This window comes from Hemicordylus capensis, chromosome 1 (genome assembly GCF_027244095.1).
Source record: "Hemicordylus capensis ecotype Gifberg chromosome 1, rHemCap1.1.pri, whole genome shotgun sequence".
Taxonomy (NCBI): domain Eukaryota; kingdom Metazoa; phylum Chordata; class Lepidosauria; order Squamata; family Cordylidae; genus Hemicordylus; species Hemicordylus capensis.
The window spans coordinates 152,336,619-152,349,132 of NC_069657.1; the positions used below are offsets into that span (position 1 = coordinate 152,336,619).

At 45.7% G+C, this 12,514-nt stretch overlaps 1 protein-coding gene across 2 annotated transcripts in view; it reads left to right on the forward strand.

Annotated features, from left to right (window-relative positions):
* Positions 1-12,177, forward strand: part of IGFBP5 (insulin like growth factor binding protein 5) — a 50,082-nt gene extending 37,905 nt beyond the window's left edge. The window contains exons 3-5 of one of the 2 annotated variants that reach the window (XR_008312663.1): positions 2,785-2,904; positions 5,369-6,159; positions 11,008-12,177. Coding sequence is in view for 1 of the 2 variants with exons in the window: in XM_053281348.1 (XP_053137323.1) it covers positions 2,785-2,904; positions 5,369-5,500 (252 nt within the window). In the remaining variant the exon portion in view is untranslated. Of the gene's footprint in view, positions 1-2,784; positions 2,905-5,368 lie in introns of both variants that reach the window. The other variant, XM_053281348.1, reaches the window with a different exon arrangement.
* Positions 12,178-12,514: the final 337 nt, after the last annotated feature.

The window sequence follows — 12,514 nt, forward strand, 5'->3', positions numbered from 1 at the left end:
CCATCTGCTGGCCAGCCCTTGCACTCCAGGAAGAACCTACCCTTTCCGCAGTCGCCACCACAGTAGTAATGTAAAAGAGTGAGTTCTTCTTGGCAAGAGCTGGCTGGCTGGCAGGTGGCACTGAGAACATTGCATGAGGTCCCTTCTTGGCATTTGTACAGAGGATAAGATGGCACTAGCACAAAAGCTTGAAAATTCCACCCTTCATTGCCATTTGGAAAGAACCTAAGTGCTATTGAGATCAATGGGGCTTGTTAGTCACAACTGTCTTGTCTCATTGATTTCAAGCCTGCTTAGTCATGACTAACTTGCTTAGGATACAGCCCTTTGTGTTCAGCAGCTTATCATATAGATCAGGCCACTGATCTCCATGCCATTACAAGTGGCCAAAAATGATTTGAAATGGTGTGGAGAAAATCACCCCATCTTTGTAATGAGCTGCTGTCCGCCAAAGGCTCTCCATATAGGAATTTAAAGTGACCTGCATGTGGGGGCCATAATGTGCATTGGCTCTTATAAGGTCCTAGTTGCACCACACAGATTTAAACTGGTTTAGGAGGCCTTCCCTGGCCCCAACGCTGGAAACTGTAATTCTTTGAGGGAGTCCAGGGATTTCTACCAGGGAATTCTCAATACCCTCCCCAAACTATACTTCCCAGGATTCCTTGGGGGAAGTGATGACAATTAAACTGGTATACACTCAGTATCAGTATATGCCTGTAATGCATATTTGTCCTTAGAATGAAGGCAGTTCATATAATTAGAATAACAGAAAAGATACATGAGAGGCTCTATTCATGCTTGCAACACATATAGCAATAGCACTTACATTTATATACCGCTCTATAGCTGGAAGCTCTCTAAGCGGTTTACAATGATTTAGCATATTGCCCCCCAACATTCTGGGTACTCATTTTACCAACCTCGGAAGGATGGAAGGCTGAGTCAACCTTGAGCCCCTGGTCAGGATCGAACTTGTAACCTTCTGGTTACAGGGCAGCAGTTTTACCACTGCGCCACCATATGCAGCTAGCTAGCCCTGTATTGTGGCCTGGCAGATGCTGGCTCCCCATTTTTGCTGCTCCAGGCAGGTAGCAAACAGGAAGGTTCATTAAGTCCGAGCAAGACCTTCATACTTGAGCCACTATGTGTAGCTTGGAAGGTCATAAGCTTTGCAGGCCTAACCTAGGTCAATGAAAGAAAAATGATTTCCATTGTATAGCTGTAAGATGAAATAACAGGTGAAATAACAGGTGAAATAACATTTTCTTCTAGAAACTGGAAACTAGAGGCTCCAGAGCTTCTGGATGTGTTCTTGAACCATTGCTGCACTAAAAGCCATGGAGGCATCACTTTAACATATGTTCTTGAATCCTAGGCCTCTGTGACTCCCATGTTTCCTCTGCCTGTCTGCTTGCCCTCACTCAGACACAAAGAGGCAGTCTTAAAGAGACACAGATGGTGGCGTCCTACTGCAGACTGTACTGCAAATCTCTCAGCTGAAATCTCTTGGAGTATACAGAACAAAGCTACTCAGGTTCTCCTAATGACAGGAAGGCTACCAACATTTTAAATCACCTCATAGTTGTGAAAAACATAGCTCTTGCTTTCCTAGTGTGTGACAAAAGGAACAGCCATCATGTTCCAAACTAAGAAACACTAGAATTCAGCACAGGTAGTAGAGCAAACAAACGTTTCACCATCTTTGATAAACCGGGCCGGGTTCATCTCTTATGATCCTTAATGGATAGTATCCAGAATAAGCATTGCTTGAGTAGAATGCTTCTGCTTGCCCAATAGGGGGAGGGGCTATCTATCTGTCTATCTATCTAGTTCTCTGAAACGTACCTGTCACTAATCCCATGCATGGCAGCTCTCGCAAGAGTTTGCAAGCAGCTGCCTGGAGGACAGTGACGGGGACGGGAGGAAATGGCAGTAGCGACTGGCGGGGATGAAAAGCGCTACCAGCGGGCAGGGAGGGAAAGCTCCCACAGCCCCACCCAGATGGCAAAGAGGGAAAGCTCCCACAGCTCCACCCGACTGGTGGGGAAAGAAAGCGCTGGCCATGCCGGCTGGTGAGGGAAACCGCCGGAGGTGGGCAGGGAGGGAAAGGAAAGCCAAGCGCAGAACAGACTGGGGCCGAAGGAAGGGGGGAGGGACAGAGAATGGACTAGGGCTGAAGGGAGGGGGGAAAGGATGGAGAGCGGACTGGGGCTGAAGTGCGGGGAAATGACAGGGAGAACTAGGGGCACCAATGATCTGCACTGGATCAGCTAGTTTTCAATGATTCTCCCTTCTCTCTGTAGCTGCTGTGCTCTCCCCCGCTCAATGTGTCCTGAGAGTTGGGGGATCCTCAGGAGCAGATGGGGGAGAGCAGGGATCACTTGAAAATCACCCCTTCCTCTTTTGTGCAAGCAGAAGCATTCGCACACATAACCCGTACTTTGGATGCAACGCAATAAAAATAATAAGACTCTCCAATTTTGCTGTGCCTTGTTCAGTAGAATCAGCACTGGCTCTATGTATAGTACAGTACAGTTATTATTCTAATGAATCTTAAATTTTGTACACCACCTAGAGATGTACATATCAGGTGGTATAAAAATATGATAGACAGACAGACAAATCAATCAATCTTGCTCTCCCTTTGGAACTCATTGCTTCATTCTTCTCCATGATGGCTCTACAGTACTCATGATGGTACTATAGTACTTATTCTCAGTAGCCTAATTGTGTCCTGTCTCTCTCTCTTTCTTCCTCCCTTTTACTGCTCCCTGTTTTCAGGGCCCTTGCCGTAGACAGATGGAAGCATCACTGCAGGAGCTCAAATCTAGCCAGCGAATGATCCCCCGCGCCGTCCATCTTCCCAACTGTGACAGGAAGGGGTTCTACAAGAGGAAACAGGTACAAGCTCCAGCCGGATATACTTCAGTGTGTTAAGGCAGGAGTGTGAGGGGATTCTCTTCCACACAGTTGGGACCAATGAACCCAGTCCCCTAACAGTTAGTTGTTCACAGACCCCAAACCAAGAACATGGTCGATGTCTTATTCTGGTTTGTTACATGTTTAAGGATCAAACATGACATGACCTGGGAAATCCTTGAAAGGACTCTCCTGTGCGTCTGTGTCTTTTTAGAGGGCTACTGGAGTGCTACTGTAGCTACTGGAGTGCTACTGTACTGTAGCACTTTTTAGAGTGCTACAGGGGAGACTGGTTTGGACTGGGACTATGATGCTGTGTGAAGGCATTCAACCCTTTGACCCTGCACTGTTTTCCTGATTAACCTTCCTCCCTCAAGCTGCTCTCAGTCATGGAAGTGGGGAAAGACAGGTACATTGTACTGCAGGATACACAGAAGCTGAAAGGGCAATTTTAATCAAGGAACATGGTATAGGGTGAAAGAGTGAAATCCCCTCCTTCAGCACCATAATCAAAGTTCAAATCCTGCCCCCCACGGCCATTCTATTAACACTTTTTAAAAGCATAAGAAAATCTATACATGGGTATTCAAGCACTTGCCAAAGGCCACTTAAGCAAGTTTACAGCAGAGCTAGGAGGAGGTTTGCCAACTGGTATACCCATGCAGCGGGGAAGCAACCTGCCTAGAGAGCAGGAGGCTGTTGGTTCAAATCCCCACTGGTGTGTTCCCCAGAATATGGGAAACTCCTGTGTTGGGCAGCAGCGATATAGGGAGGTGCTGAAAGGCATCCTCTCATACTGTGCAGGTGATGGTAAATGGTAAACCCCTCCTGCACTCTACCAAAGAAAACCACAGGGTTCTGTGGTCGCCAGGAGTCAACACGGACTAGACAGCACAACCTTTCCTTTTCCTTTATACCCATACCAGGGATGGCCCAAGGTATTGTAGCACCAGAGGTGAAGCGCAAAATACTGCCTTGCCCTGTGCCCCTGGTAGGGGTCAGCCCCCTTTCAAAACCAACTCTTCTAACCTTTGAAAGTGCCATGGGAACAAGGAGGAGGGGAGGCTGCCAGCAGCCTCCTTTTCTCTTCTTGTGCTTCTTGCAAGCTTTGCAAAGAGTAGGAGGAGAGGTGCTCCTTGCAACACTTGCAAGGGTCAGATGGGGCCCAAAGAGCGGCTCTGATGGTGGTGGCAGCAGGAAACCTTTGACTGCACTGTGGATGCCTCAACAATTTGCCACCTGAGGCAACTGCCTCACTTGGCCTCATGAAAGGGTCGCCCCTGACCCCTACTTTAGAGCTTTGAATATTAGCTTTGTCTGCAGAATTAGCAGGTGCTTGCTGATCCCCATGCTGTGGGAGAAGCTGGTTTCTGCAGATCACACTGCTATGGGCTACGCCAGTTAGGTTTTCTCCTGATCATTCTGTAACCCTAGTCAGAAGCCAAACCTTGCTCATTCAGCTTTTTAGTCAAGATAGTGCCTTTTCCTTGACATCTATAGAAGTCCCAGATTGGTTTCCTTTAAGGTCAAGATGATGGGTCAGTTCAGATCAAGGCTTTTGTTTTTTTTAATGTGCAGCCAGACAGAAAACCTGAGAGAGAGAGAGAGAGAGAGAGAGAGAGAGAGAGAGAGAGAGAGAGAGAGAGGTGTCATTTAAAATTTCATATGAAAGTTATATTACATTAGATGGTGTAAAAAGTGACTGATAACAATGAGAAAAGTCAAGTGAGTCACCCCGACTCCTCTAGAATCCAGACCCTGATCAAGTGTACCCATTTCTCCTCCCACTGCCAAAGACACACCCTGCAGACTACCCTACTATTCTCCACAGAGTCTTCAGTGATGAATATCACACTCTTCTGCAACAGTGCAATCAAATTCCCAGTTCTGAAGATTTTCTCCCACTCTGTGTAGGCTTCCAAATGTCATGGAATGTGACTCTAGGCAACAAAATAGATGTGCACGGACAAGGTGGACACACAAGTGTGTGGTGCATGGTGCACACATGAATTATGTCTGTATACCACTGTGCATTTCTGAATTCTCCTTTTAAAAAGCCCTTGTTCAGATGAGACCTCCAACCAGCCATGAGATTTTTGGGGGGGGGGGATGCTGCCCAATTCCCCCTCTCCCTCCCAGCACACCGTTCCGCTTTTCACAAATTGCATGGGGAGCAGTTTGTCTTCCTCTTCAGACTGATTTAAATACTACATTAAAGTGGTATTTGATCAAAACAAAAAACACCTGGATTGTTATGAACAGTGTATTGTGAGGGGGAGCAGGGCATACACCCTCATGTGCCTAATCATGTTAGGGGCTGGGCTGGTTGGGCATATTGTCCAAACTGGCCTGCTGTCTTCTTTCCAAGGAGAAGTCAGGGGGAAAGGCCCATGATGTCTTGCAGCGGCTGCCCTCTCACTGTTGTCCTTCTCATTCCACTCTCCAGTGCAAGCCATCCCGGGGCCGAAAACGTGGCCTGTGTTGGTGCGTGGACAAGTACGGACTGAAGCTGCCGGGAACGGATTATGTATCCGGAGACCTCCAGTGTCACAACTTTGACAGTAGCAACACTGAGTGAATGTCCCTCTTGCCTCGCCCTGCCAGAGCCCTTCCCCACCCCACCCACACCTCACGACGCCCCAGGAGACTGATTCCTTTCATCTCATTTAAGAAGCTGAGGACCTCGGAATCAACAGCACGTCATCAACTTCTCTCAGTGGCAATAACAGAAGCTAAAGGAGAAAAGGCAACATGTTCAGCCAACAGAAGAAGAAGAAGAAGAAGAAGAAAAGCCCGCCACAGACATAGCCCTCAAAGCATCCCACAGGCCACTTTGCTTGCAAGTAATCCCACAGCCACCCAGACAGCGCTGACGTAGGAAGCTCTCAGAAGCACTTGAATGATGTTTTCTTTTTTTCCTTAATATTGTGGGTTAAAAATCCTTTCGAAATTTAAAAGCGGCTAGTTTGACAAGCACATTCTAGGACAAGCAGGCCTCTCACTGTCCAACCTTTTTTTTTGATATTCTGGTGGTGTTGTTTTTTACATTTTCATTTCTAGCCCCATCGACCCCGGGACTAAAGTTTATTTGCACAATCTCTGCCTTCCTCTCTCTGATTTCCCTTTTATTAAAAAGCAAGTGGGTCAGAACACAACCAACTCTGCAGCAGGACAAAGTGAAGCTAACTGTTAAGAATCACAAGTTTTTCGTTCCCGATGGGACTCTTTCCCTGGGCAGTAAGTAGGAGGTTTGACCTGATTATTTAAAGCATCATTTGTACATCCCTTTTCTATGTAAATATAGACGTGTGCACATGTTTACTCTTTGTTGAACAAGCCCCTTTTCTTACCAGCAGAACCCCTTTATTTTTAATCATGTGAAAAGCCCTACAAACCTCTTGGGTAAATCAAAGGTGGTCAAGGCAACACATTTGCAGGATTAAACCCTAGCTGAAGCAATGCCACATCTGGCAGCCTATAGACATTTGAAGCATAACGTGAGCATTGCTGTTGCAAATGGACCTTTAGACGTCCATGCCCTGGATGGGTTAGAACATGTTATCACTCTCTACCTTTTCCTATAAAGATGAGGATGCAAAAAATGAATATTTCACCCAAATATCCTAAATAGTTGCACAAGGTCAGTTTAAAGAGGTTAATTTTTAATGCATAAATTCACACATAAGCAGAAATGTAATCTTGAACCACAGTTAGCAAACCATGCTACCACCTCTGAGGGTCTCTGTAGACAGAGGCCTCTGCTCTTTCAAAGTGTACTTGAGTAACTGACTGGAAGGAGGAGGTGGTGTACACACACACACACACACACACACACACACACACACACACTTAAAAAAAACAACCATCATCTGAGTCTTTAAAAGCTGCATGGCAGGCAGAAAGTCTGTGTGTAGGTTTCCCCCATCTCTATGCAGAGGAGGCTGTACCAGTAGAATTTCTGGCTCCACATCGCCATTAGAGGCACAGATCCTTTGCCGGGGGTGGGGGAGGTACTCACTCTAGCTGTGGGAACAAATAATGGCACATAAGCACCCATAGAAACCATTGATTTGATAACTTTCACATTCAGGCTTGGGCAGACCACTAAACCCACTTTTTTTAATGCTAATGTGTTCAACTCCTTAGTATATTTCCATGAACACTGCCATGACAAGGGTCTCCTATGCCCATAATGATGCATGAGAATGCAAGAAAAGAAGAAGAGAAAGGAATGTCTATCACAAGTTCCTCTTGTTGAAATTAGTAGCCATTAAAAGCTTCAGGACATTGCCGTTGAGGGTGCAAAAGAAATGGAACCCTTGGTGAGCATTCCCTCCTGTAGAAAGACTCCAAAGGACTCGAGGACACTGGTGCGGCTGGCTGCAAAGGATTCCCAGGCAAGGTACTAATCAGAAGCATGAAGAGAGAGCCGATTCTTACCGGTGAGCAGATGGGTCAAGCCACGCCATCTGCTGGATGTCGGGAAAGAGCTGTTGTTAGGAGAACCAGAAGGACACCCACAACACACTAGCACCGGTGAAAGGGAATGAAGGAATCTTCCAGACAAAACAGCTACTGCATGAAAGTGACTAATTGGTTTTGTTCCTACCCCTTCACCGCCAGTAATGTCCCATTGGGCTCTAGAACAAAATTAGAAGCCAATAGTAGCTGGTCTTCCCAGGGATGTGGGGTTCACTGCTGAGAACTGGCATGAAGGTGTTGGTCAGGAAATCAACACTTGGCCTCACATAGAGGTGTGTGGTGGTGGTGGTGGTGGTGGGGAAATTCTCCCACAGTTGGATGTACAAATCCCATGTGCAGAAACCAGGGAATACCTGGATGGAAATGGAAATTCCTCCCACCCAACTTAATGTTTTCAAATTCTGATCATGGAATTCAGCAACAAATGTCAACAATGCAACAACACCTCCTCTGTACTTCCTTTGACCCATATCTTGATATTTGAGGCAGATATCTGCTTGCTTTCAGATTTCCAGATATGTGTCTGGGCCTTTGGCAGCAGTGACGGGAATCATTTTCCCCCCACAGCATTGGAGAGAAACCTGCCATGAGTTCGTATGTAACAGAAGCCTGGACTGTGCCTGGACTGGGACAATTGCTACAGCTAGGCCTGCCTAAGTCCCATTTTTTCCTTCCCAGCCCTACTTTAGGACACAGGAAGATGAAAAAGCTCCTTTGTTTATTTCCTGCATTGGGGAGGGAATTTGGTGTTTGGCTAGTTTGATTGTTTGGCTGTGCCTCTGGTCTTAACCGGACAAGCCCCAGGGTGCTCTGCTGCCTATGTAACCAGAATGATGACCCTAGCCAAGTTCTTTTCTAGTTCCTTCCCTATTCCCTGTAGATCTTTGTAGCTGGCAACAAAGATAATACAGACCACTTTTGCCAGTCAAAGGAGCTCTGAAGACAGAAGTAGTATCACTGCCCCCCTTTATGGACTCTGTGTTACAAGGCTTCTGTGGGCTTCTGTGGCACTAGAATGTGAATTGGGGAGAGGATGCCAATTCATGTAATGATGGAAGTGGGAGGAATTGCTTTGCTACAGGCAACCTCAGATGCCTATTATCAGCAATGGTCATAATCCCGAAGTCCATGCAAGAGAGCCATGAACAACACGGGGCTATCCATGCAGTCTTCTCTCGGGTAAGAGAGGAAAAATCACTTTTCTTCTCTGGCAACAACTTTCAGCATGGTTAACCTATTATGGGGTGACAAATCACTTGGCTGGAGTTGATCCTCACCACTTCCTTCCTTCCTTCCTTCCTTCCTTCCTTCCTTCCTTCCTTCCTTCCCCATAGAAGGTTGTGAGGACAGCCCTAGTGCACTGCATGGATCTCCTAGGTATCAATACCTTTGGGGAAATGACCAGTATTTCAAAAATGGGAAGCCTAAAGTCACAACAAGTATCTACTCTAACCTTAGCTAGTATATCTTGGGCACTCCCAGCACGACCTACCCAATGGTCATCCTAGTGATCAAGCCTGTAGATTATGTAAGGCTTTCATCTGATCCTGACATTTCCAAGGATTTCTCATCCAAGGAAAAACCTCCCTCATCTACCCATTATAGACCTGTCCAGCCTGAGACATGTGAACCAAGTGGTCCCACAAGACTAGGTGATGTTTATGTTAAAGCAAAGCCCACTAGTAGTTTCTGAGCTCTTTACAGATGGAGCTTCAGTTTGACTCCATCGTCAGCAAAGGTAACCAGTAAGAGGAGATTCCTCCATACTGCCCCCCTCCCCACAGATGTGTTGGAACTGTTGTGCTCACTTCAGGAGAGACATGCTGTGTTTTCTATATGTGTAAATGGTACTTTGGACATTTCCCAAGGCAGGATGATTTTGGGCTGGGGAGAGGCAGAGGAATTTCACCACTTGGAATTCCAAACAGACAAACCCTACCACTAAAGGTAGATTAAAAAGGAAGAAGGGATGAGGAAAGAAGTATATAGATATAATCTAGATCACAAATAAAGGAGCAGGAGTTGTGCTGGTCACATAGGAAAATGGAACAAACTTGTATTCATTTTATATGGCTTTTATGGCTTTCCTCAAAGAATCTTGGGAACTGTAATTTGATGAGGGTGCTGCTGAGCAGAGATCCTTCCTTTCTGCTGAGCAGAGATCCCTAGGCCCCTCATAGAACTACAGTTCCCAGGGTTTGTTGGAGGGAATGGCTATGACATAATTTATGTGTTATAGATATGCCCTCAATTGCATAAGATGAAAGAATGCCGCTTAAATCTCTCTCCCTTCCCAAATGGGGGAGAATGTCTCTTGGTACTCCTGGACTGGTTTCAGCCAAACCATCTTGAACCCTGTTTTCCCCACTTTCATTTCTTTTGTTCTTCCTTTCTTTTCTTTCTTCATATTTTTGTTTTCCCCCTGAAACTTGAAAACCTTTCCCTGCATAGAAAGTAAGAGCCTTTCTTATGAGTAAACAGGGCATAGAGAGAGTTTTTTGGTTTTTCACCGCTGATGCACACAGAGTGTAGATCTTGTAGTCAGGAAGGTGGCTCAGAATGAATATCACCATTGGACTGTTCTCTTGCCAGCTCATATGCAAATATTTTCCTCATAAGCTCAAAGGATGCCCCTGAGGACAGTTCTATTACCTGGCTACAACTTTCGCTGACTCCAGCTGGAGCAGAAGCTGGCCTAAATGCATTGGCTACATCTGAGTTTCTGTACTGGAGCGCATCATCTGCCTGTTGCTTAAGCATGACTTACCTAATATGGAGAACATAAAACAGATGTGGACACTGGCCATTAGAAAGAGCTCATCCAGAGTTTTTGCAGAAGCCCTCAACTGAAAGGCGAGGTAGCTGTTGCCCTAACTTTAACTCTGCAAAGCTATCATGGTTCTAAGAAAAGTAAAAACCCACAGATCCAGATGGGTCTTGCAAAGTTGACCTGGGAAGGGCAAAAACTCTTTCAAATCCTTAGAGCCATATGCCTCAAGTGGTGAACTCAACAGGGGCCATGCCACAAGCAGAAGTGCCAGCCCTGCTATATTTGACTTTTAACTGAAATTAGGGTGTCGGCTTTCTTTTAAGAAGATGCAAGCTCACTACTGGCATGACCCCTGAAGAGTGTCACCTATGAGTATAGAAAGGGAGCAATTGAATAGCAGTGATGAAAATCTAGGAGCACCAAGGGCCACAGAAGACACAGGTCATGGATAGAAATGGGACTAAGAACTTAGGCTGCCTTACCCATCATGTTCATTCATACAACAGACCTTCATGATCTGTGTCAAAGGCAGAAGGCCTCATTTCCCAACATGCTGATTTCTAAGCACTAGCATGGGGGATTTTCCATTAGTCTTTGTTCTTTACCCATGATCTACTGATCTTTCATATCCACCCATTAGGCTCCTGTGATGCATTGTCTTCAGTGTGGGTTGCACAACTCAGCATCTAAAAATTGTTGAATGCAGTTGTGTTAAAATGACCCAAAGGCATCTCGGCAAATGTGGCATTGTTGCCATAGAATGAACAGCTTTCCTTCCTTCCCACTGGCTAACCACTATATGTTTAAATACCTTTTCCTCTTTGCATACCCAGGCACCCAAAAAGCACCTGACTTCATTGACCACTGGAGGAAATGGGTATTACCCAAGTACAAAAGTGCTCAGGACACAACCTCCATTGTTGGTGAAGGATAAAAGGCTCATCAGAGGCATCTGATTTTCTTCAAATAAAGCACCTTCCTGCCAGAGCAGCAGATCAGGATGGGAGAAGATGAGAAAAAGCTAAAAGACAAAGCAGTGGGGAAGTTCCTTTCAGAGTTTCTGATCCTAGAGACTGCACACAGTGGAAGCACAGAGAGGCTTTTGGAGGCAGTTTCCCCAAGGAAAGTGCCGAAGAAAGCATGGGTAAGCTCTCTTTTTCCAAGGCAGTTTTCACTTTTCAGCCTTTGCAGAGGTAGGTGGAAATCAGGAACATACAGAGTGAGATATTTCGAAGGTCCCACTGCAGCTGACAGAGCCAATGAAAGACTATCCAGGGGAGCAAAAGCTTCCTTTCGTGCTACTCCTTGCCAGTGCTGCAGTGGACGGTTTTATTTTGAAACCACTAGTACAAGAGCATATTGCACTATTTCTCCATTTCATCTCTCTTTCTCCTCCTCTCTCTGTCCCTCCTTTTTTTTCACAGAGCATCTATGACACAAGCACAGGTCACTGAAGGCCCAGGCCACCTTCCTGGAATGAGCCTCTTGGCCAATAAGCAGGGAGGCCCTGCCTCACTCCACCTCCACCTCTGCCCGTCCTTAAGGCCCTCCCACACAACACTACTAGGACAGCTCTTCCACCATGCCATTTATCACCCACAATAGCACAGTTAACAACACACAGGATTCCGAGTTTCCTTCTTGGTTTTTATCATTACGCAGAATTACTCACTACACATTTTACGGTAGCTTTTAATAGCTTTACATACATACAGTAGCTCTGTGGATATTTTGTTTTTTTGTTTTCTTTTGTTTCTTTTGCAGTAAACAAGAATATTCATACTCTTACCGGTAGGGGAGGAAGCAGTTTGTGAAAAATTGACAATGGTTGAGGAGTGTAATGCTCTGTTTAGTGTTTTGTACTTTAAAAAAAAAATCTCACATTTTATTAAAAAGTGAAGATTGCTGTATACTATTTATTCAACTTATAATTTATGTTACTCTTTGATCTTTGTCTTTTCTCATGACAAAGCATTTATTTAATAAAGTTATGCATTCAGTTAGCCTGTGTGTGTGGCCTGGAGAATGTCTGTTTGTTTGTTGTATGCATGCTGGGTGAATGCTTTCTCAGGCTGCTCAACTTTGGCCCTCCTACAGATGTTGGCCTACAGTTCCCATAATCCCTGGCTATTGATTGCTGTGGCCGGAGATTATGGGAGTTGTCATCCAAAAACAGCTGTTGGGGGGCAAAGTTGAGTGGCCCTGCTGCTAAGGGAACCTGCTGAGAGTCTTTGGCCTTGTATGGAACTAACTAAAATGCCCATCATGATAGCAGGTAAGGTGTGTATAGACAGTGGCCTTGTTGGGTGGCCTGGAGTGTCTCCCTTCACAACCCTTCAG